Consider the following 20,500-nt stretch of genomic DNA (forward strand, 5'->3'; position numbering starts at 1 on the left):
AGATGCCAATCAAACAGGCCCTGCCTTGGTGAGCTTGGCGCCTAAAGGTGAGGGGTAGAAGATACAAAAGATAAGAGAGGCAAAAAATGCTCTCAGAGCCCCGAGGAGGGAGAGGGTGTGATTACAGGAAGTTCATGGGTTGGACCTTGGAGGTTGTGTAAGATATTTAACAGGCCTCGAAGGTTTAGGTAGAGAGCTTTATAGGTATTGACATGACAGAAAAACCTAAGCCATTTATTCCAACAGTGGCCCTAAAAGAAGGGCAGCAGTGGTTCTGAAGGTTTGGTTAATTTCATGGATGTTGAAGGTAATTAATGAAAGGCTGTAACTTTTACCTGCATTCCCTAACTTATATTATGCACATTCTGTATTCATCAAAATAGTCTTACTGCCTTCTTTGATTCAACTGAAAAGCACACGCTATACTTCTGAACTTTTAATGCTAATAAGACATCATTTTTATGTTTTGTATTAGTTCCTTTAACATTTCGCTTGGAAACTGGTTGTGCTGCCAAGTGTTTGAAATGCTCTAACCCAGGAACAGTGCTCTACAGGTGGGGTAAGTACGGTGGGGCCAGGCCGAGGACAGCCTTGGATGCTATCTGAAGGAGCCGTTTGATGTTTCCATCTGCCACTCAACTGGTCGATCACTCCCCTTTCACCTACTTTCTGTCCATCTGCCCTGGGTCCTGAGACAAACAGGATTTAAGGCAGGTAGGAAAGATATAAATGCATAGATAAAAATAAGCATAAAAAGAGTGGATGAGAAAAGCAGAACAATGTAAAAATAAAGACAAGAAAAAAGAGACAAAGAGAAATCCAGGAAACAGCTAGAATAACAAACGTGTGCTGCAAAGACCTACCCACATGGGCTATAAATTTCCCTCTAAGCTTTCTGGCAGCCAACACAGTCTTATGGACTTGATGCACAGCCCATAAGATCGACACAGGTACTTATTTTGGAGAGTAACTCTTTAGCAGATGTGTGAAAGAAAAGGCCTTCTGGGAAATCCTTCTGCTGGAGTTTCCAGGTTACTATTTGATGGTGTTCTGCTAATAATTTTGCCCAAACAGGGACACTTCTGAGAGTGAAGGGAGGGGCACTAACAACAGTGACACGGCCTCCACTGGTCTTCAGGAGGCATCATCTCAGGCTCTTGCTGGGGAAACCGGGGCACATGCTTACGCCATCGACTCAGTTCTTTCCAAACTTAAAAAAAATACCTTGGTAAACATTTTGTTAAATCTCCAGCAGTCTGTCTACTTTTTTGCCAGTGGCCTGTTTTTGGATTATCAACGTGGCACCTTCTAGGAACTCTTTGAGGACATTTCCAGTGAGACTTACAGCAGTAAATAGAAGTGATCGTGCGAATGTTTCTCCTGGGGTTTCTGTTTCTGATGTTCAGTCTGAGGCCTCCCTTTCACACTTCTTTTGTGTCTCAGTGATCTCTGGTTGGCTGCTGCCATGTGGCGGGGAGGGTCCTGTTCAGGAGTGCACGCCCTCGCAGTGGTCACAGACGCTACGATGCTGATGCTGGATCCCAGGGGTGGGCAGGGGCCCAGTGATGCCGGGTCCTGATGGTGGGCAGAGGCAGCAGTTAGCTGCCATCCTTAGCGCTTGGGCTCCTTGTCTTTGAGGCCACTCAAGGCACAGCCCCACTTCCTGCTCTGGCCAGTGTCCACTCCGGGAGACCCTCACGGCCAAGCGCCTCTTTAACTGTCCAGGGCAAATATGTTAGCCCACAGCTGTTGGAGCAGGGGCCGGGCGTCCCCTCTCAGCCCCGTAAATGAGGCTATCTTAGCCCATGATGACCTTCAGCTCCCATCCTCTGTCGCCTCCGATCTGATCTGAATTCTGGGAAAACAAACTTTATTTTTAATGTTTTGGTAACCGTGTCTTTCACCAATCATGCCACATATCCTAGTCGTTGGCTTCCATTTTCAATGTGGTCCATTTATATTTACTTTTCAAAAATCCTTCCATGTCCTGTTCCATTGATGGTCTCCTTTTCGGTGGCCCAGGGGAGTCATTTATTTTTTACTGTTATGTTTCTTCTACCATTTTACTTAGAAAAGAGAGAAATGTACGTGCCCAGGAAGACATTCGGCAGAGAAATAATCTTTAGGAAGGAGGGTCTGGTACTCGGGAGGGAAGTGGACTGGTCAGAGGGAGACCCTGAAGGCAGACTGGCGAATAAGGGCTGTTGCCACCTAGAGTTAGGGTGCAAGAGGAGAGCAGTGCATGGGTCTAGGGGCACTGCTGTTGCATCAAATAACATTATCTATTTTTCGTGGACATTTCAAGCAGCACACTACCAGGATATGACCTCCATTTTGCAGAGAAGTTTGCTGGCATCAGGCACCAGCCCAGTTCAGACACTTGCTGGGTGACAGGGAAGTGCTACCTGGGCAAGTGAGAAGTTCTGTTCCTTCGGTTATCAGGGAGCAATAGGGCTCCTACGGAGGGTGTGCTTGGGGGCTGGCAGTGTCTACTGATGGGCGCAGCGTCTTCCAAAGCGCCTGTGTAATGATGCGCGTGAGATCACCTGCCTCGAGAAACCCTCTCCTTGTTCTTGGAACCTGCAACCTCAAAGGAAGTAGCTCCAAACGTTTGAGAGATCGAACAGATGCCGTCACTCTCAGACACACAGCAATGCTCCAAGGAGTTTCAGACCCAGTTCCAAACATTCACCTTCACAGACCACAATTAAAAAGGGCAGCCCAGGTTAATGCCTTGGAAACTTGGATTAAGAGAGGTCTGGAGGATTAGGTAGTTTGCAGAGCCAAACCATTTGTTTTCCCCTTTCACATCCTGTTGTTGAGACTTGCTATCAGCCCACATGTCTGAAGCTAATTAACAGACTTTCCTCAATGATGCAGAGTATTTATTATTAACATTATTTATTTATTATATTCTTTAAAATGATAAATGTTATGTATCGTTAGCATATATTATTATTATTATTTAGCTTTGAGGCTCCTCATTTATAGTTGGATGTGAGTGATTTGAATTAACCTGAACAGAAGCAGCATATATAATTCCTACGTTGGGTCAGGACATAGGGTACACCTGCTTAGCTGTACACGGTAGGAGTGAGTGTGAACCAGAGTTTCCCCAGGTCTCTTTGGAGGGATCTGGGTCTTTCTTTTCCCCCATCCAAAAGATGCACGACAGACAGAGCTGTCCTTCAATCGGAAGTTTTGGGCAGCAGCCTTCCCTCGGGTGTGGTGGTGTCAGGATTGTAGCCACTTCTGTTCCTTCCAGTCATGGGGTCTCCACGACTGTTCCTTCACAAATGCACATTTCTGTTCTCTGAAATGATGTGTTGTCTCTTTCACCTCTCCGACCACAATGCTTTAAGACGGTAGCACCCTGTACGAAAATGTGCTTTACTTCATTCTGTAGGATAAGGTGAGCTCAGGATGGACCTCAACCTCCAAATATGTCCCCACGTCAGAGTTTCCTCATGAGGGGCGTACTCACTTCTTTCAGGGGATGACACCACACGTGACAGGTGCGTGGCACGTGGGCATTCCTCCCCCCTTACTGCTGCACGAAGCACATGTGACGCATCAATTGTTGACGACACTCTTTCTCACCGAACCTTGACCTGGCCTCTGAATCCTTCTCATCCACTGTGCCACGGCCAGCAGCTTCCGGGCAAGGGGAGCTGGGCTGCGAGACTGGCTCTGATTTTCCACCCGGCCTTCTCCGCTGCTCCCTTATGAACAAGACTCCAGGTGCACTCACGTGGCGCAGACGCACAGCCGTGTGCGTTTTCCCACTTAATTATGGTTCCCAAGGGCAGGATGCGGCCGGGGCAGCTGGCAGCACTGGGTGTCTGAAGGAGTAAAGGCAGAGAGGGGACATGGCACGGAAAGAGGAAATGTCAAAGAAAAGGGGAAAATGTGGTTACTTCCTAACACTGCCAAGACCCAGCTGTGGAGGCCCCTTAGGCAGAGCCACCCCTGAAGTCACCAGCCGCTTCACTGCCACGCCTACCCGATGGTTGGTTAATGCTCCGAGACTGCGGCAGCCATGCTCTCTTCTGGAACTTTCTACCCTGCTAGTGTAAGCGCAGACCGAGGGCTCCCAGCTCCACCTTGTGAGGGATGAGGGAGTCTGTTCATTTGGAGGCACTAAGTAAGGGATGTGACTTAATTTCATGGAAGCTAACCCTCTGTAGCCTCAGCCCCAAGCCCTGGATCCTGAGTTAGTAGCCAGTAAATATCTAAGACATTCTTAATTGATCACTAAGGTGATGATGGTGGTGATGACAGCTGTGATCACAACCTTAGTCAACATTTATTAGGCATTTGCTATGTATCAGACACCAGGCTAAGCTCTTTACATGCATTCTCTTGATTAATCCTCCTGATTTGATGAGATAGTAGTTATTCCCGATTTTCCACATGAGGAAACGGAGCATTTAGCAAGCTTAACTGTCACGCCCGAGTCACAGAGCCAGTAAGAGGCAGAGCCTTGAGTCCAGCCCAGGCCTTTGAACTCTGACTTCATTGCCCCCCGTCACCATCTTTTCCATGTTTCTTGATGGCAGCAAACCTGGCAATGGGAGAGGCCCCCGGGAGAACTTAATAGTAAGGGCAGTAATCGGGACACAGTCATTCACTTTATTAGCAGCTTGGGTCCTATTCTGTTTCAATTCGACTTCAGGATGGAGAAGCCTGTCTTGATAAACGAGGCCACTGACGCGGTGACCTTAAGAGCAGCTGCTACATCAGGGTTTCACAGGGGGAGGGGAGGCTCAGTCTGCAGCACGAGTCACCACTGCAGGTTGTTTCCTCACTCAGAATGGGAAGGAAATGTTCTAGTTCTCTCGTTTGTTCCAAGAAAACGATGTTCATTTATTTATTTTTAAAAATATAAAAAATGTTTCGGATGAAGCTGCACACACCTGATTCACACAAGGGGCCCGTTTTCCTGGTGGTGTTTAGATGTTTCCCAGAAACGGGGATGGTGGAGTCCTCCTGACAAACCTATAGGGAAATGGATCGTGTTCCTGGGCTTCAGTTTGAAGAGGAAAGTCCACTTCTCTACACAGAGGCTGTGATCATGAAAACTCACAAGTTCACGTGCTCTGACTCAGTTGTTCAGGGTCGAGTTTACTTGGGGAGGAGAAAAGCCAACCACTTTTCACAGCTCCATGAAATGTGAGGATTTATTTCGCCCGATGACCTGGAAGAAGACTTCCTGGAGGAAATGGACACTGGAGCCGTCTTCCTCCTCTAACATGTCAGAGTTGCCTTGCAAAGACACCGTCTGCACCCCACGACTTTCCATGGGACCCTCTCCTCCCTTCTGGAATGCGGTAAAAGCGTTAAGAATGGTCTCTGGCACACGGCCTACCGTGGCTGCCCTTGGTTCTGCATCCCCGAGAAGAACAGCAATAGTTTTCTGTCCTCTTTTTCTTATTCGAGAAGGTGATATGGGTCTCAGGCGGGGGGAGTCGCTGTGAGTTGAGTTGTGTCCCCCCAAAGATGTGGTGAAGTCCTAACCCCCAGCGCCTGTGGACAAGACCCTACTTGGAAGAAACTGTAACCAATTATTTGTAAATGTGACCAAGTTAAGAGGAGGCTGCTCGGGTTCGGGGGCCCCGTGACTGGTGTCCTTGCGAGGAGAGGGTCTGGAGGCAGGCGCAGGGAGGGGCTGCCGCTAGGATGGGGGAGGCCCCGCAGCCCACAATCCGCTTTCAGACTCTGCCTCCAGGGCTGTGAGAGAATCACTTTCTGTTGCTTCAGGCCACGCAGTCGCGGCAGCCCCAGGAAACTCACACAGAAGGTGAGTGCATTTCTCTTTAGCGATAAGATTGGGCTTTTCCAGGACTGGAGGGTGCGGGTCCCAGGCTTCTGACGCAGGCAACCCCAACAGCTGAGGAGTCAAGCGTCCGTCCCAGGCACCGGTCTCAGGGTGAACCCACAGTCACATCCATGTTGCCCGGGCGAGCTCACCGCTGCCAGTTCAACCCTCCTGGGAGGGGATAAAAATCAACCCTTGCCTGAGAGGAACCTTGGAGGATGTACGGGAGTTCATCAGGCAGTCAGAGACAAAAGCATGCAACTGGGGAACACTGAGTTTAGGGAACTCTAAGGAGGTCTGTTTGTGATAAGAGTAAAAATTGTAAGGTGTCAGAAATGGGAATATGTTATCACAGAATATTCAGTAAAGTTCCCTGTTAGTTATCTATTTTAGGTAAAGTACTGTGTATATGTTCATCCCAATCTCCTAATTTATCACTTCCCCCCACGTTCCCCCTCTGGTAACCGTAAGTTTGATTTCAAGATCTGTGAGTCTGTTTCTGTTTTGTAAAGAATCTGAAAAAGAATGGATTCACTTTGCTGTACACCTGAAACTAACACAACACTGTAAATCAACGGTACTCCAAAAAAAAAAAAATGCATTTCAAAGCTTCAAAAAAAAAAAAAAGGGAATATGAACGTCAAGTATTATACCATAAGAATGTACTTTTCAAATCGTAAGAAGCTGGACAAATATTAGGTATTTCTGTTACCCATCTCCCAGGGTCATTGAGACCAACTAGGCATGTAAACAACGGCTTACTGGTATACCCCAGAATAGATATGATTTCATTATAAAATGTTATGTCATAATACAATCTTTTGGATGCAGCTGGCTTCACTGCCAGACCCCAGAGATCTGGAAAGGAACCTAAGCCTCTATATTAAATAGGTAAGTGAGTTTCCACGAGGTTCTACTGAATATGGTTTACACGTGTCTCTTATGCAAGTATCTGGTGATCACATAAAACTCATGCCGTTTAGATACAAATATTGACACAGATAGATGGGATCTGGCTACGTAATGAGTGAATATGAGCATTAAAAACATTTCCGAGTCTTTACTTACCTATATTTTATTTTAATCTATGTTTAATCTAGCAGTGTGCAAAGGTATAAAAATAATGTATGTATTTTTAAGTGGTCTCATACTTAATAAAAATTACAAACTTGAAAATTATAAAAAAATATAAAAGTGGCAAGCTTTGAGAAACCACAGAAGAAATGTTAATGAAAAATTAGAGAAGAAAGTACATGATGATAAGACTAAATGAAACGCTACAGTGATGAGGAAGGACAAGACATACTACAGCAGAGCAACTGGACATTAAGAGAAAAACAATACACCAGAGGTCTAATTAAACAGAAGTACCGACTGCAAGCAGCTGATGAGCTATAATCCACTACGACGACGTTACAACACTGAGCAGCACAGTGTAAGCTAAGGGGACAGATCCACATCAGGTAAACCTACCAGAAACGATCATAACAGAAGGTCCACGGGAAGGAGGAAGAAGGGCTAAGTTTATACGGGGCTGTCACAATTTCACATCTGCTATGATACCTAGCCCTTATGTCCTAATGTGCTGTGGGCCTGCTCTGACTGGGCCTCTGTTTCAGCTGGTTGGGGTCCACCTTGCCCTAGTTATTAAATCCTTTGACCATAATCTCTGCCCAAGCTGAATATCTGTAGTTCCCTTCATGACGGGCCAAACAATTTTGAGTGCGGGAGCACTCACAGATTTTCCTTTCCCTAACTGACCACAGAGAATCGTCCAGTTGCCCCTACATTTTCCCTCAGCCTAAAAGGGAGGGATTCTTGTTGTTGCTGTTATTCTGGTTGCATCTGAGAGGCCAGGTTAATACCCACGATAAAGTCCTGCAGGAGGAGGAGAAGTGAAACGGTGGTCCAAGGCTTTCAACAGTCTCAGAGCAGCTTTGGGACGTGAGAGAAATAAACAGGAGGGGACATGGAGTTTAATAAACGTTGCTGTGAGCTACACACTGGGGTCTACGTTTATATCTACTGAGAAATGTGGGAAAATAAAATTCTTTTTGGATCGTAAATCGGCCTCTTACATGCATGCATCCACGAAGTGACCGCGATTCGCAGGCTGCAAAGACCCCTCCACACGACCACCTCTGCCGTTTCTCACTTTTCTTCTCACTTGCACTTCTACCCCTCTGGACTGCGTTTCACATTCTGACCCTACCAACACCTTTATCTGAAGCTTTCCTCAAGGTTTCTTCACCAACAAAACAGCCCAAGCAATCCAACCGGGTGTGTAATCACTTCTCCTTTGAAGTGTCATTAAACCCACCCTCGCATCCCCAGTGGCTGTTACCCCCAGTGCCTACGGTGTGAACTGGGTGTCCGCTCAGCTCTCACTGCAGGATCAGGATTTGAATTCAGGGTGCGCTAAGGCACTTACTGCTGTAACTGTGTCCAAGCCGCAGCCGTAAACTGTAAAGTTGGCTGCTTCAGTCACCTCATCCATTCTGCGGTCTTTGTAAATTTACGTCTTTTTAGAAAATCCCTTTTTAAAAATGAGGTTTTCATTAGGTTTTAGGAGAAAGGTTGATTTGGGCATACAAGTTACATCAGCCAGAAAATAGGTTATTAATAGAAAAAATTTTAAGGAGCAGTTTTGTAGGAAAGAGGGCTAGTTTGTGTTTATCTCAAGAGGCAACAGGCTAAATCTTTTTTTTTTTTTTGCGGTACGCGGGCCTCTCCCTGCCGCGGCCCCTCCCGTTGCGGAGCACAGGCTCCGGACGCGCAGGCTCAGCGGCCATGGCTCACGGGCCCAGCCGCTCCGCGGCACGTGGGATCCCCCCGGAACGGGTCACAAACCCATGTCCCCTGCATCGGCAGGCGGACTCCCAACCACTGTGCCACCAGGGAAGCCCTAGGCTAAATCTTTAAATAGGTTTTAAATGATTCAGAAAATCCTGAGGTGGCAACTCCATGATCAATTAAGAGTTAAATTTCTTAATAAAATGGAGCAGGGGATGGAGATCAGATCAGATGGTCTCTGAGGTCTCCTATCCTGCAAATTCCATGAATCTGTTCCGTTACTAGTGGACCCAGGCATTTGTGGGGAGGGACGCTCCATCCTTCTGAAGCTGAGATCACGGTGTTCTCAGGGGCTGAGTCATGTCTGTGACCTGGGATGTGGCCGTACGTGTCCTCTGCTTCTGTTTTCCTTCACAGTGACAACTGAGGACCTATCTCTTCACACAAAATATCCGAGACCACACAATACAAGCAGCTTTATAAAGAGAAAACGTCCTCAGACTGGCTGGGACACAAACAGAGAAAGAAATGTTATCTCCCTCAGGATGGGACGCTTGCAGGATGGGAAATCTGCACATGAACGACTGTTCAGTGATCTCCACGCACACTGTCCAAGTGGCCTCCCAACATGGGCGCCATTTTTACATCCACCGCACGGACATGGGAGCTTCCTTGCCTGAACCCAGGGCCACAGATGTCCTGGGAGAACCTTTCAATTTCAACCCTGGGCTAGAGTCTGTGGAAACTGGACAACAGAAGGCTGCCGTCCTCAGAACGAGGCCATTCCCACTAAACTCTGGAGTGAGAAGACCCTGCAGAGCTTAGCAGGAGCTAAGCGAAGCAGAGAAAGAATTTGTTGATAGATAAGAGGTTGGGTTCTGTGAAAGATGACGATGGAGCAAATACTAGTGAACGTTAGTAAGAACCCAAGAACGAGATCCAAATCGCGACCGCCTCGGCCAGTTACAACACGGACCTTGAGGACCCCAGCTTACTCTCTGCCTCTTATTTAAACCTATTTAAACCTATTTCTGGTACGTGATGTCTGCCCTTGTTTAGAGACCTTCCTTGAGGGAGGTTCTGTCACCTTTCCCACCCAACCATTCCTTCTAGAACGTTCTAAAGTTCTTCTTTAGATTGACTTCAATTTCCCCTTCGGTATCTTATCACGACCTTCTGCACTGTAAAGCCACCTCCTCCTTCCACAGGTAAGACTTCAGATTTCTGACCCTGCAGCTCCTGTCAGGCTGCTGTCTCTTTCCCCTAGCGGGTCTGCTCACCACAGTTCCCAATCTCTGAGCTCTACACACCTCTGCACTTCCCCAACGTGTAATATCATGAAGGTCGTGCCCTGGGGCAACAGGTCTTGCTGGCAAAGGAGGAGTCTGATAAGATGAGCTTCAAGGGGACTGGGGGCTACTGCTGCATTTCAGAACCACCCCGGCCCCCCAACACACAATTCTCTCCCATCACATTATCCTAGGAGAATGTCTGGGACTGAGCTTGGTGAGGAGGGGCTGAGATTTTGGATGACAACGCTGATAAAAAGAGGCTGAGGTCCCGAGCTACTGAGTGGCTATCAAAGGCTATCAAAGGCAGTCTGATAAAGATTCTTCATTCTTCACCCGGACCGTAGGATTCAATCGTTCCCGTAGGATTCAAGCATTCCCGGTGTCGGCCTGTCTCTGCCCGTGGTGTACTCTCACCCCTGGAGATTATCTCAGTAGATCAAGCTCTTCTCTGAGATGTATTTCGCTACAACCATATTTATTATTTCTCACCTTTCCGTGGGCTCCTATCTTTTCAAGACATGAGGACAAGATGCAAAGGTATTTCTTTGTGTCCACGATGGGACTTGGTCTACTATTTTGTATATGCTGATTGGTGTGATTAAGAACTTTCTAAAGTTTGGAATAAATCATCCATGAATTCGGTGGTAGGAAAAGAATTTTTTCCTGTCTGAATCTTCTTTTATATTATCTCAATCCTTACATATGCTGAAGAATTTCTGAAATTGTTTTACCACCTTTACAGATGGCCTATGTCCATCAACGTGTAAGATACACTTTTTTTTAAGGAAAATGCAGGTGAACTTTGGGGTTAACCGGCACAGCATGTAGAAAGCACTCTGGTAAGCTGCAACCCTTTATAAGATGTAAAATACCAGTAACACACCTGGCAGAGGTGATGCAGGAAGGCTGCTCCTGCGAGAGCCGACGTCCCCAGCTAGGCGGCCCTACCTGTCCCGGGATCGCGGAGCTCCTGCCGGGTCCCAGGGGCGCCTTAGAAAGAGGTGTCACTCGGTGGCAGAACTCACCTTCGCACTTGAGCAGGAAGAAGTCGGCGCTGGGGCTGAAAGAGGCGCTGAAGTAGGCGCAGTTGTCCACCAGGTCGCAGGACAGGCACTGCCTGTTGAAGCTGCCCACCGTGTTGGCGCTGCAGGGACAGGGAGCGGGCGGGGCTGTCACCAGGGACGAGACCCTTGGCTCCGGCCCCCGCGCCCAGCACGCTGGCTTCTCTCCCACGCGGTCATCTGGGGGCGCCATCCTCCCACCTGTCTCCTTGCTGGCACGCCTCGAGTGCTGGCTCTGCTGTCACCCTCCCACGGGGCCGTCCTAAGGGCTGCCCACCCCCAACCCGCCAGGAGCGCTCAGCATGGCTGCTTCCTGGGAGTCATGCAGGCCCAGGAGTGTCCTGATGGGAGTGTCGAGTGTGGGGTATTATTTCTAGTGCCTCATCCCTCTGAGCAGGCGACTAGCACTTTAGGAACAGAAGCTACGTGTTCTGGATCTTTCACTCCCCATAGAGCACCTGCCGCCAGGACAGGACAGGGCAGGGCAGGGGCTCCAGAAACAGCAGCGGTGGGGGGCTCCGGCCGCTGCCACAGCCGGTGAGGAGGTGCCAGGGGCGCTTCTCACCCCTTCAGGTGTCACCCAGGACCGCTCTGGTCAAGCACAGTTTCACGTCAAGAAGGCCTAACATGTTTCCAGAAGCTATAAGATACCGAGGCATCTTCCAATAAACCTGGAAGAAGTCCAGGTCTGAGTGTGTGGCGTGGGAAGGCTGCTAATGTGAAAGCGGTCTACAAGAGTGAAGACGCTTCACGGGAGACAGGACAGGTCAGAGGAAGCGCAGGCGGCCGGCCTCCATCGCCTTGGCTAATTTGGTGACGGGACTGGTGGGATTATCCTGGTAGACAAGCAGAGATGAGCCGTCCACAGAGAGGAGCAGACCTGTGACGGCGTGGAGTTTCCTCTGCCTCCGAAAGGCAGTGCCTCTCTCCCTAGTGCAGCCCTTACTGTCAGCACAGGGGCCGGCGGACGGGAGAAGGGCCGTGCACCCGATGGGGCTTCCCCGACTCCCGGCGGTGGGGGAGGGGAGCCTGGCATTGGCTCCGTCCAGGCCACGAGGGCCACAACGCAGTAGCGTCCTCTTAGGTGGCCCTCATGTGTGGGGCAGGAACCAGCTGCCCCCTCCTTCCCGTCTGGAGAGCAAAGCGGTGGAGGTGACAGTGCCTCACGCCCTCCTCCGCTTTACTGGCAGAAAACTCCTCGGGAGAACCCCACTTCAGAAGCACAAGTTCTCCCTGGTGAGAACGGGAACTGGGGTGGGGGGCAGGCCACGAGGTTTATGCTGAAGGCGGACGGACCCTGGAGAACACCTTGTCCTCTGCAGGATGCAGAGGCCAGCCCTGCTCCTCCCCCTTCAAGACTGCGGAACTCAGCCAGCGCCCACGTGGAGGAGGCCAGGGCAGTAGGGCCGACCCCACCCCAGTCCACCCATACATTCCCAAACCCCAGTTCCCTCCTGTGAAACCCCGGCCAAGAGTGATCCTTCCAAGTTCAGCTTCGACTAAGGTGAAAGGAAAGGCTGTCAGACGTCTCCCGAGGGAGAGACTCAGTCTGGTAAAAGCAGAAAACTACGATAATGCCTCCAATGTGGGGGCCTCAGCATCTTCGGTTATTTCTCCCCAGCCTGCGTTACGTGTGCTGGCGCCTCTCTCTGCCGCCCCCCCCCCCGTGTACTGCTGACGGTGTGACTCTGGAATGCGAAGCCTCTGGCGGGAGACCGCTGTGCGCGGGGGTCGGGGGACGCACCTGTACAGCTGGCGTCTCCTCGGCAGGTCCTCCGTGCTGAGGAAGTAGCTGCAAAGACCAGCAGGCGCACGGCAGTTAGCTGGCTGCGGGGCAGGTGTGTTTCTGCACGCCAGGCTCGGCCTCCGCAGACCTCCCCGAGGACGCGCTGCTCAGGGTCCACAGAGAGAACGTTCCCGCCCGGGGCCAGCTCCACGCTGGATGCAAAGGCTGATCCCGTGACTCGGCGGCCCATGCCCGCCCGGGACCCCTGCGTGGGAACCCTGGCTCCCGCGGGGACTCCCCCACTGCCTGAGCTGAACCCTAGCTCTTCCTGCCACTGACCACACAGCCTGGAGGAAGGCACTTGACCTCTTTCAGCCTTGGCCCTACTTCTCTGAGAAGTGGGGAAAGCAGTGAACCTGCACCAGGACAGGAGCGGCTGTCCTGAACGAGGCCAGGCTCACAGCACCCTTGGGTCCCGCCCGGAACCAGCAAAGGCTCAGCCACCCTGCACGGCCACCGTCTCAGCCACAGGCCTGGCTGCAGGCCCGACATCCTCACGGGGACCTCGAGACGTGGGACGTGGGGGTGGTCGGGCGGGAATCTGAGGGCGCACTTTCGTGAGTAACTAGGGCCCCGGGGCGCTGCCCAAGAGGGAGAGTGCTGAGCACCGTGTGAGAGGAGGAGAACACAGAGAGGCGGCCCCGCACGCGCACTCACATCTTACTCCGCGTCTCGTCGTAGGCCAGGATCTTGGTCGCGTCCCAGTCCCCGGAGGTGATGGACTGGATGTTGTCGTTGCTGCTGTTAGGCTGGAACACAGACAGGACATGGGGTGGGGGGGCTGGGCCTAGCCTCGCTTCTCGGCCCGGGGCCCTCGGACACAGGATGACCAACCTCGGGCCGCAGCCCCGCCCCTTCTCTGAGTGCCCGCCTGGAGGGGCAGCGCCCGAGGCTGCCCTGCGATCAACCAGCACCCAGACCAGCAGCAACTCCCACCGTGAGCTCCGTGTCTTAAGCGTCAGTGTTTCACACGCTGCTGACACTGTTCCTTCACCACCTGTAAATCTGATCTGCAGGTCAGTATCACAGGGCGACAAGGAGGGAGGAAAGAGAAATATGGAGGAGTGGATGAGACATGGCAAGGAAACAGAGAAAGAATAAAGAGAGGATGGGAGGGAGGGAAGGTAGGAAAGAAGGAAGGAAGGGAGGGGGGAGGGAGGGAGGGAGGAAAAAACCCCCCTGGGTCTTCGTCATTCTCCACCGTTCTTCACAAGGACGGCTTGAAACTGTTTATTGCGTGTTGTGTGTTTGCACACACTGTCTCTCTCCCTAAGTGCCTCCCAGAGCAGAAGAGTTATGACAACAAATCATAACAGAAGGAGAAAGACGTGACCATCCCAACAGGAACGGGCTGTGAGATGCTGAGGCATGAGCCACAGGCCGGCTGTTCTAAGGGCGGGTGTCCCGGGCATGGGTGCAACGCGAATGCTGTTAAATCAGGCACGGGGCCCGAGGCTCACACTGTGGGGCACGGGGACCCCAGAAATGGCCTCGGGAGAAGGGAGAGCCTGTGCGGGCAGGACCAGGCGGGAGAAGTGGGCTGCCAGGGGTTCCGGAGGGCAGTGGGGGCCGAGGGGCTCCTGGGGAGGGGCCCCCCAGAGCGGGGGGGCCCTGCCCCTGCTGGATGACTAACGGGTCCTCAGCCCATGCTGGTCACAGGGGTGAATCTGAGATGGGCTGAAGGGAACATCCCAGCACTTTAAGTCTTGACTGAAGTGATCCCAAATGAGAAACCAGGAATCTGGGGCCACAGTACACAGGCCTTAGGAATAAGAGCTGAATGTCAGCCCGTCTGCAGACGTTCTGTAAGTCATGCAATAAGTGGCTTAAAAACGAAAACATCCGTATCTAAGTCTCTGAGTCAAAGTGGTCCCTGTCCTGGAGCCACAGCCGAGTTTCCGTTCCTGTTCTATCAAAGCTGCTCCATGTGGGATGTTCTTGGAATTTTGCTTTGGAGATTGCCTTTTGGGTCATGTCATGAATATAAATCTTCTACTTTATATCTTTTTGATATTTTTGATATCTTTTTGATATCTTATCAAATATTTTTGATAACTTTTTTAAAAATAAAATTTTATTCACATGCCCTGATCTCCTTAGACTCTGCTTCAACATGGAAGCCCCACTGACTGAGGCTGAGGGCAGTGCTGATGGGAGGCCCACAGCCCCTCACCTTCCTCCTAAGGGCAGGGTTCCCTGAGTGCAGCTCCGGGGTCCCACCCCGTGGGGAGGGGGCAGGCCCCCGGGTGCCTGCTCTGCAGGAGGTGGCATTCGCCAGGCTGTCTGCCGTTTCCAAACGCACCTATATTCAGCTCCCACATTCCCTGCTCAGTGATGCTCTGCTCTTATCCTGTGGCTGCAGCATAGGGAACGGCAGTGCATCTGGCTGACCGTGGAGGTGGGATGCCCTGGGGCCACGAGGACACTGTGCCCGGCCCCCAGGACCCAGAAGAGGGAGGAAAGGCCAATGCGGGCAGACTGACAAAGCGGTCTACACACACGTGTCCTGTGCTCAGACCCAGCAATGCACCCAGTGTCCTCTGATATCGTCAGAAGTGTCATTCGTATTTTTGAGCATTACAGGAGGCACGAACGCCATCCCTGCCCAGTCAGGACGGCTGGCTCATGAAGGCCCCGTCCGTCCCCACGTGGGGACCCGCCTTCCAGTTTCAGGGCCCGGCTTCCCCCAGGGAGCACTTAGCTCCCCTGCTGAGGAGGGGGGAAGGCCCCCAGGGCACCCCCCAGCAGAGCAGGAAACTAGGGAGCTTACCTGGGAGGAGGACACCATGATGTGGTAGAACTTCCCCTGCCCCCCCTGCGGGATCGCTCGGACAAAGAAGAACTTCCGGCCGTCCTTGGAGAACACTGGCTCTTCATTCTGCGGACGAAAGCCATCGATTAAGTCTACAGACTGTTTTGAAGGGGTTGAACCAGGATAAACTACATTTTGAGATACACTTTCCATGTAATTGCCAATGAGAGATGCAGTTGAAAGGCTAAAGGCTGTGTGGGGCCTTTTCTCTCCTTGGGAATCACGAGTCAAAGCTCCAGTTTCCTAAGAAAATAATGAGAAATTCAGAGGAATTCAGAGGCAACTGCCTAAGCAGAGGCGGACACACAGGCGTCCCCTGGTTCACAGGACACCCAGCTCACCAAGCCAAACAGGAACTCAGCACTAAAGAAGTGCAGGGCTGGGCTCCCCGCTTACCTGTGGCCCCTGCAAAATTCTCCAGGGGCATTTTTTTAAAAACCATTTTTAAAAACTGAAACATAGCTGATTTACAATGTTGTGTTAGCTTCAGGCGTACAGTAAAGTGATTCAGTTATATATAGATACATATTTTTTCAGATTCTCTTCCATTATAGGTTATTACAAGACAGTTCCCTGTGCTATACAGCAGATCCTCGCTGTATATTTATTTTATACATAGTAGTGTGTGTATATTAATCCCAAACCCCTAATTTATCTCCCCCCCAACCCCGCTATCTCCTCTGGTAACCATAAGTTTGTTTTCTATGTCTGTGAGTCTATTTCTGTTTTGTAAATAAGTTCATTTATATCACCAGGGGTGTTTACTATCTATCATAATTCTGAACAATCACAAACCTGATTTTGCCTAAAAATGAATTCTAGTCTTTCCATCCTGTCTTTTGTTCTTTTATTTAATAAAATCCACCTCATACTGAATAGCCCACCAAGGAGACAAGAGAAAAGAAAGAAAGAAACCCGCAGCAAACAAGGACAGATTCTGCACGTTCTACGACGTAGGTGAGAGCACACGCTATTCCCAGGGACTCACTGTGCTTATTACGCGGCTTCTAACGAGAAGGAAGTTCCACACGGGCATTTACTAGATGGCACATGTCTGCTTGGATCTACTGTCACTGTTCCCTGGAAACAAAATCAGCATTCCCAGTTTTCCCTCGGGGGAAGAATTCCAGGCTGCATTCAAAGCCAGCGCCTGTAGCATGTTGCTGCATCTTGGCCTGGCCCTCACCTCCAAAGCTGAGAAGCCACCACTCAGCCCCCAGCCACCCCCTGTGGGTTGGCTGTCGCCTTAATAGGCAAGAGGGATTGGCGTCTCAGCCTCTAGGAAGCTCCAGCTTGAAAGTTTCCATCCGTGAACACCAATTAGTTGTGGCTACGATACACATTTTCTGATTCAAGGAGCTCCACGCTAACGTGAATGAGAACAAATGGTAAATAAACCCCAGCTGGCACGAGGAAAACTCATTTCCCTGCAGGGAATGAATACATGCAAATATGATACGCCCAGAGAAATAAACCAACATGCGATTAAAGTGACATTCCATCTCATGAATATCCGCAGTAAAATGAGACCTCTAATCTGCAAATATTTACTTTTCTATTTAGGGCTGGAAGTACGGTATTTAAAAACAGAGGAAACGGAAAAACCAGCAGTAAATCTGGCTTTTTAAATGTACTTTTATTTGCCAACATCAGGATGGATACCGCAATACTGCTTCCGTTTTCTGGGGAAACGTCTGTACTTTTGGCAGAGAAAAATACTATGAGTAAATGTAATAAATAATTAATTCAGGCCTGAAACATTGCTTTTACACTGAGAAGGACTCAGGCATTGCAACGTCATCTTTACATTGATCCTGGGAACATTCCACAGCCGGCAGGTGAAGGACCAGCCTTTGAACCTCTCTGAGACTTGGTTTCTCATGTAGTAAATGTATATTTAGTGAAAAAGTGCAATGACTTTTGACTACGAGACCTGGATTTTAATCCTGGTTCTGACTTTCCTGGATTTGAGGAGAAGCGTTTCTAGCCCTCTGGGTAACAGGGCATTTAGCGTACCAGGCCCTGCCTGGTTTCTCCACCTCCAATTGAGCAGATCTATGAAGAATGAGTCCTTTTTTTGGTGAAAGACTTTCCGTGAGCTATTTGTAGACTTCCTGCCCATTCTTTCTATGGTTCAGATACATTCATCTGGTCAATCTCCCTGCCTGAATTTTGAAATCACAAAACCAAAATTCTGGTTAAAGAAGAAAGATTGTCAGAAATTGACCTGCGGGAGTGACTCTTCAAACACAAAGATGGGTCCTGGGTTCTACCCCAAATGGCCTCGGGCCTGCAGGGCCCCTAGTGGACCTGCCCCAGGACTGACTTTGAAGGTCACGGCAGCAGTGATGGTGTGTGTGGGGGGGGGAGGGGCTGCCTATTTCTCCAGAGTATTCCCAGAGGAGAGGGAACTTGGGGGGTCTTCACCTTCTTTTTGTGGGCTTGTGGGGGATCTTTGAGGGGTTCACGCTGAGGCCTAGGAAGGAGACGGGAGGAAAAGACGGGGGGCAGGAACAGAGGCTCAGACCATAGCCCCAGGATGTCCTCGCCCACCCCCGTTCCCCTGGCAACGAGCACTCAGAAGACCCCATGATCTTTGCGCCCTGGGTCTCCCCAGGGTCAGCAGAACCGTCCAGACCCCAGTCCTCTCCTCCTCTGATGCGGCCCTGGGCAGCAAGGGTGAGCCCTGCGGCCCCTTTGTGATGACGTGCATGAAGTGGCTGCCAGCAGCTTCCACGGTGGCAGATGGCAGGTTGGCCTTAAATAAATTCCTAACTCGCCCCCCAGGACCTTGCAGGGTGGTGAAGGATGCAGCAACAAGACAGCTTATTTTTGAAAAAGAGGGTCCACAGATTCCTTTGTGAAAAATCTCTTCAAAAGGAAAGTCATGAGAAACTGTTTGAAACTGGGTTTCCTACTGACCACGGTGCTGAAGGAACAGATGGAGACACGGGCTGAGCGGTGCTCGGCAAGGTGGGGCTCCGTGGGGTCCTGTGCCCGCCTTGGGGGTGGCTGGCACCTTGGGCCACTGGCTGGACTATGTATTTTTCAAAGGCTGTTTAAAAAATGTTATCTGTTGCCTAATAAGTGCTTTAAAGTTTACGTATTGAAAGTGTAACAATTATACTTTTACTTTCTGCTGGTTTTTAAGTGCTGACTTGATCTTGTTTGGAACGACCTGGTTTCCCAAATCCAGGCTGCCTGTCCGGTGCTTGGCTGGTTTCTTAGGTGGGTGACGGGATGTGTGTTCTGAAAATACACAACAGTCTTGCCCACGGCGGTGTCTCTGTGTCCTGTCCGCAGAGCTTACGAGGACGACAGCTCGAGGCCCAAAGCACAGGTGACCAGTGGGGACATGGGTCCCGCGAGTGCCGGACAGGAAGGCAGGGGCAGGAGGGGACCCTCTGACCCTGGCTTTCCCACAGCCCTGTGCCCCGTGAGAAGCAAACCGCTGGCTGCTTTGGTAAGTCCATCCTCCCTCCTCCAACTCAGACACAGACCGCACGTGGCTTGAGGCCCAGTCCTGTAGCCGGGCCTCGGGGCCCCATGCACGCCCACTCCCAGCCCTGTGAAGGCCCTTCCACACGCCCTGGGGACACAGTCTAGGACTCCGCCCACATTCCGCACTTGGGGATCCGTTCAGCTCTCTCCCTTTCTACACCAAGACATCTTTGAGAGCTGCTCTAGCGGATTCATTTCTTAAAAAGTCGAGCATGACACAAACAAAAACATGTTAATACCAGTGAGCCCTTCGTGGCATCGAGCACATTCACCATGTCGTGCAACCACCAGCTCGGTCCAGTTCCAAACCACTTCTGTCAGCCCAGTTGAGCCCAGACTCCATCAAGCTGTTACTCCCCACCCCAGATTCCCAGCCCCTGCAGCCACCAAACAGCCTCCTGCTTGTATGACTTTTGTTGACCTGGGCATCTCTCGTAAGTGGAGTCACATGGCGGGTGGACCCCTTTCACTCAGCACTGTGTTCTTGGCAGGACTACTCACAACACCAGAAGGCAGAAACAACCCGAATGTTATCAACGGATGAACGAACTGTCGTATGTCCACACCGTGGAACACTGTTCCACCATAAGGTGGCTGACATGCGCTCTGTGGAAGTGGTAGATTCTTGTTTTTGAAATCCACAAAGCCTAGCATGGCGCCTGGTACAATCCATATGTATTAGTTGAAAAGATGGCTACGTGTATAATGGATTTTTTTCTGACTCTTGCATCTCAATGTCTTTGGCATTTTGTGTGACTATAAGAGGAACGTCGTAATATTACTTCCGATACTTGTGCTTGTATCATTGGTCCAGGTGGTATTCAAGAACTTCTCAGTGGAACTCCTCAACGAATACTTTAAGACACCCAAGCACAATCTGATTCTGGATACTTCTCAGCATGGACTTGGCATCCAAACTTGGACACAGGAAAACCCAAGTGGCCACAGTGAGCACTCTTCTTTTGTGTCAGGCTGGCACAGAGCAGGAAAAGGACATAGTTAAAGGCAATCACGCCCATTGATGAGGGCACCACCCCTGAGATAACTGATGGGCGGCTGGGCCAGATTGCTGATTCCACAGGTAACAGAGGTGCACACAGAGTTTCTAGAATGTTCTTGGAGAGCCACTGGTAACAGTCGCATTGTCCAGCTTCACTTCCTTCCCATAAACGGAATCTGTCCTATCAATAAAGAAGCACACCTGTGCCCTCTCCACCATCATTCTGAGACTCAAACCCGATTAGATTTTTCCCACAGAATTTTCAGACGATTTTCATCCCATTCGGTAGGATAAGAAGGAAGTGAGCTTGCAAACCCTCCACCTGTGCTTTCTAACCTCAGGGCGTGGAATGAGAAAAAAATAATTAAAGAAAGAAAATACCAGAGTCGAGAGTTTCATTTCTTGTGTGGGTTTAATTTTTCTGTCAGGGTGAGCAC

At 50.4% G+C, this 20,500-nt stretch overlaps 1 protein-coding gene across 1 annotated transcript in view; it reads right to left on the minus strand.

The window, feature by feature from the left end:
* The window catches only part of DPP6 (dipeptidyl peptidase like 6), a 766,975-nt gene that overhangs the window by 73,561 nt on the left and 672,914 nt on the right, over positions 1-20,500 (minus strand). The window contains exons 13-16 of the mRNA XM_022576791.2: positions 15,521-15,628; positions 13,408-13,499; positions 12,709-12,756; positions 10,929-11,047 (exon numbers count right to left, since the gene is read on the minus strand). Coding sequence (XP_022432499.2) covers positions 10,929-11,047; positions 12,709-12,756; positions 13,408-13,499; positions 15,521-15,628 — 367 coding nt within the window. The remainder of the gene's footprint in view (positions 1-10,928; positions 11,048-12,708; positions 12,757-13,407; positions 13,500-15,520; positions 15,629-20,500) is intronic.

The sequence above is a fragment of the Delphinapterus leucas genome, chromosome 9, assembly GCF_059928025.1.
Source record: "Delphinapterus leucas isolate spDelLeu-1000000601 "Yukka" chromosome 9, BTC_Dleu_Yukka2, whole genome shotgun sequence".
NCBI classification, from domain to species: domain Eukaryota; kingdom Metazoa; phylum Chordata; class Mammalia; order Artiodactyla; family Monodontidae; genus Delphinapterus; species Delphinapterus leucas.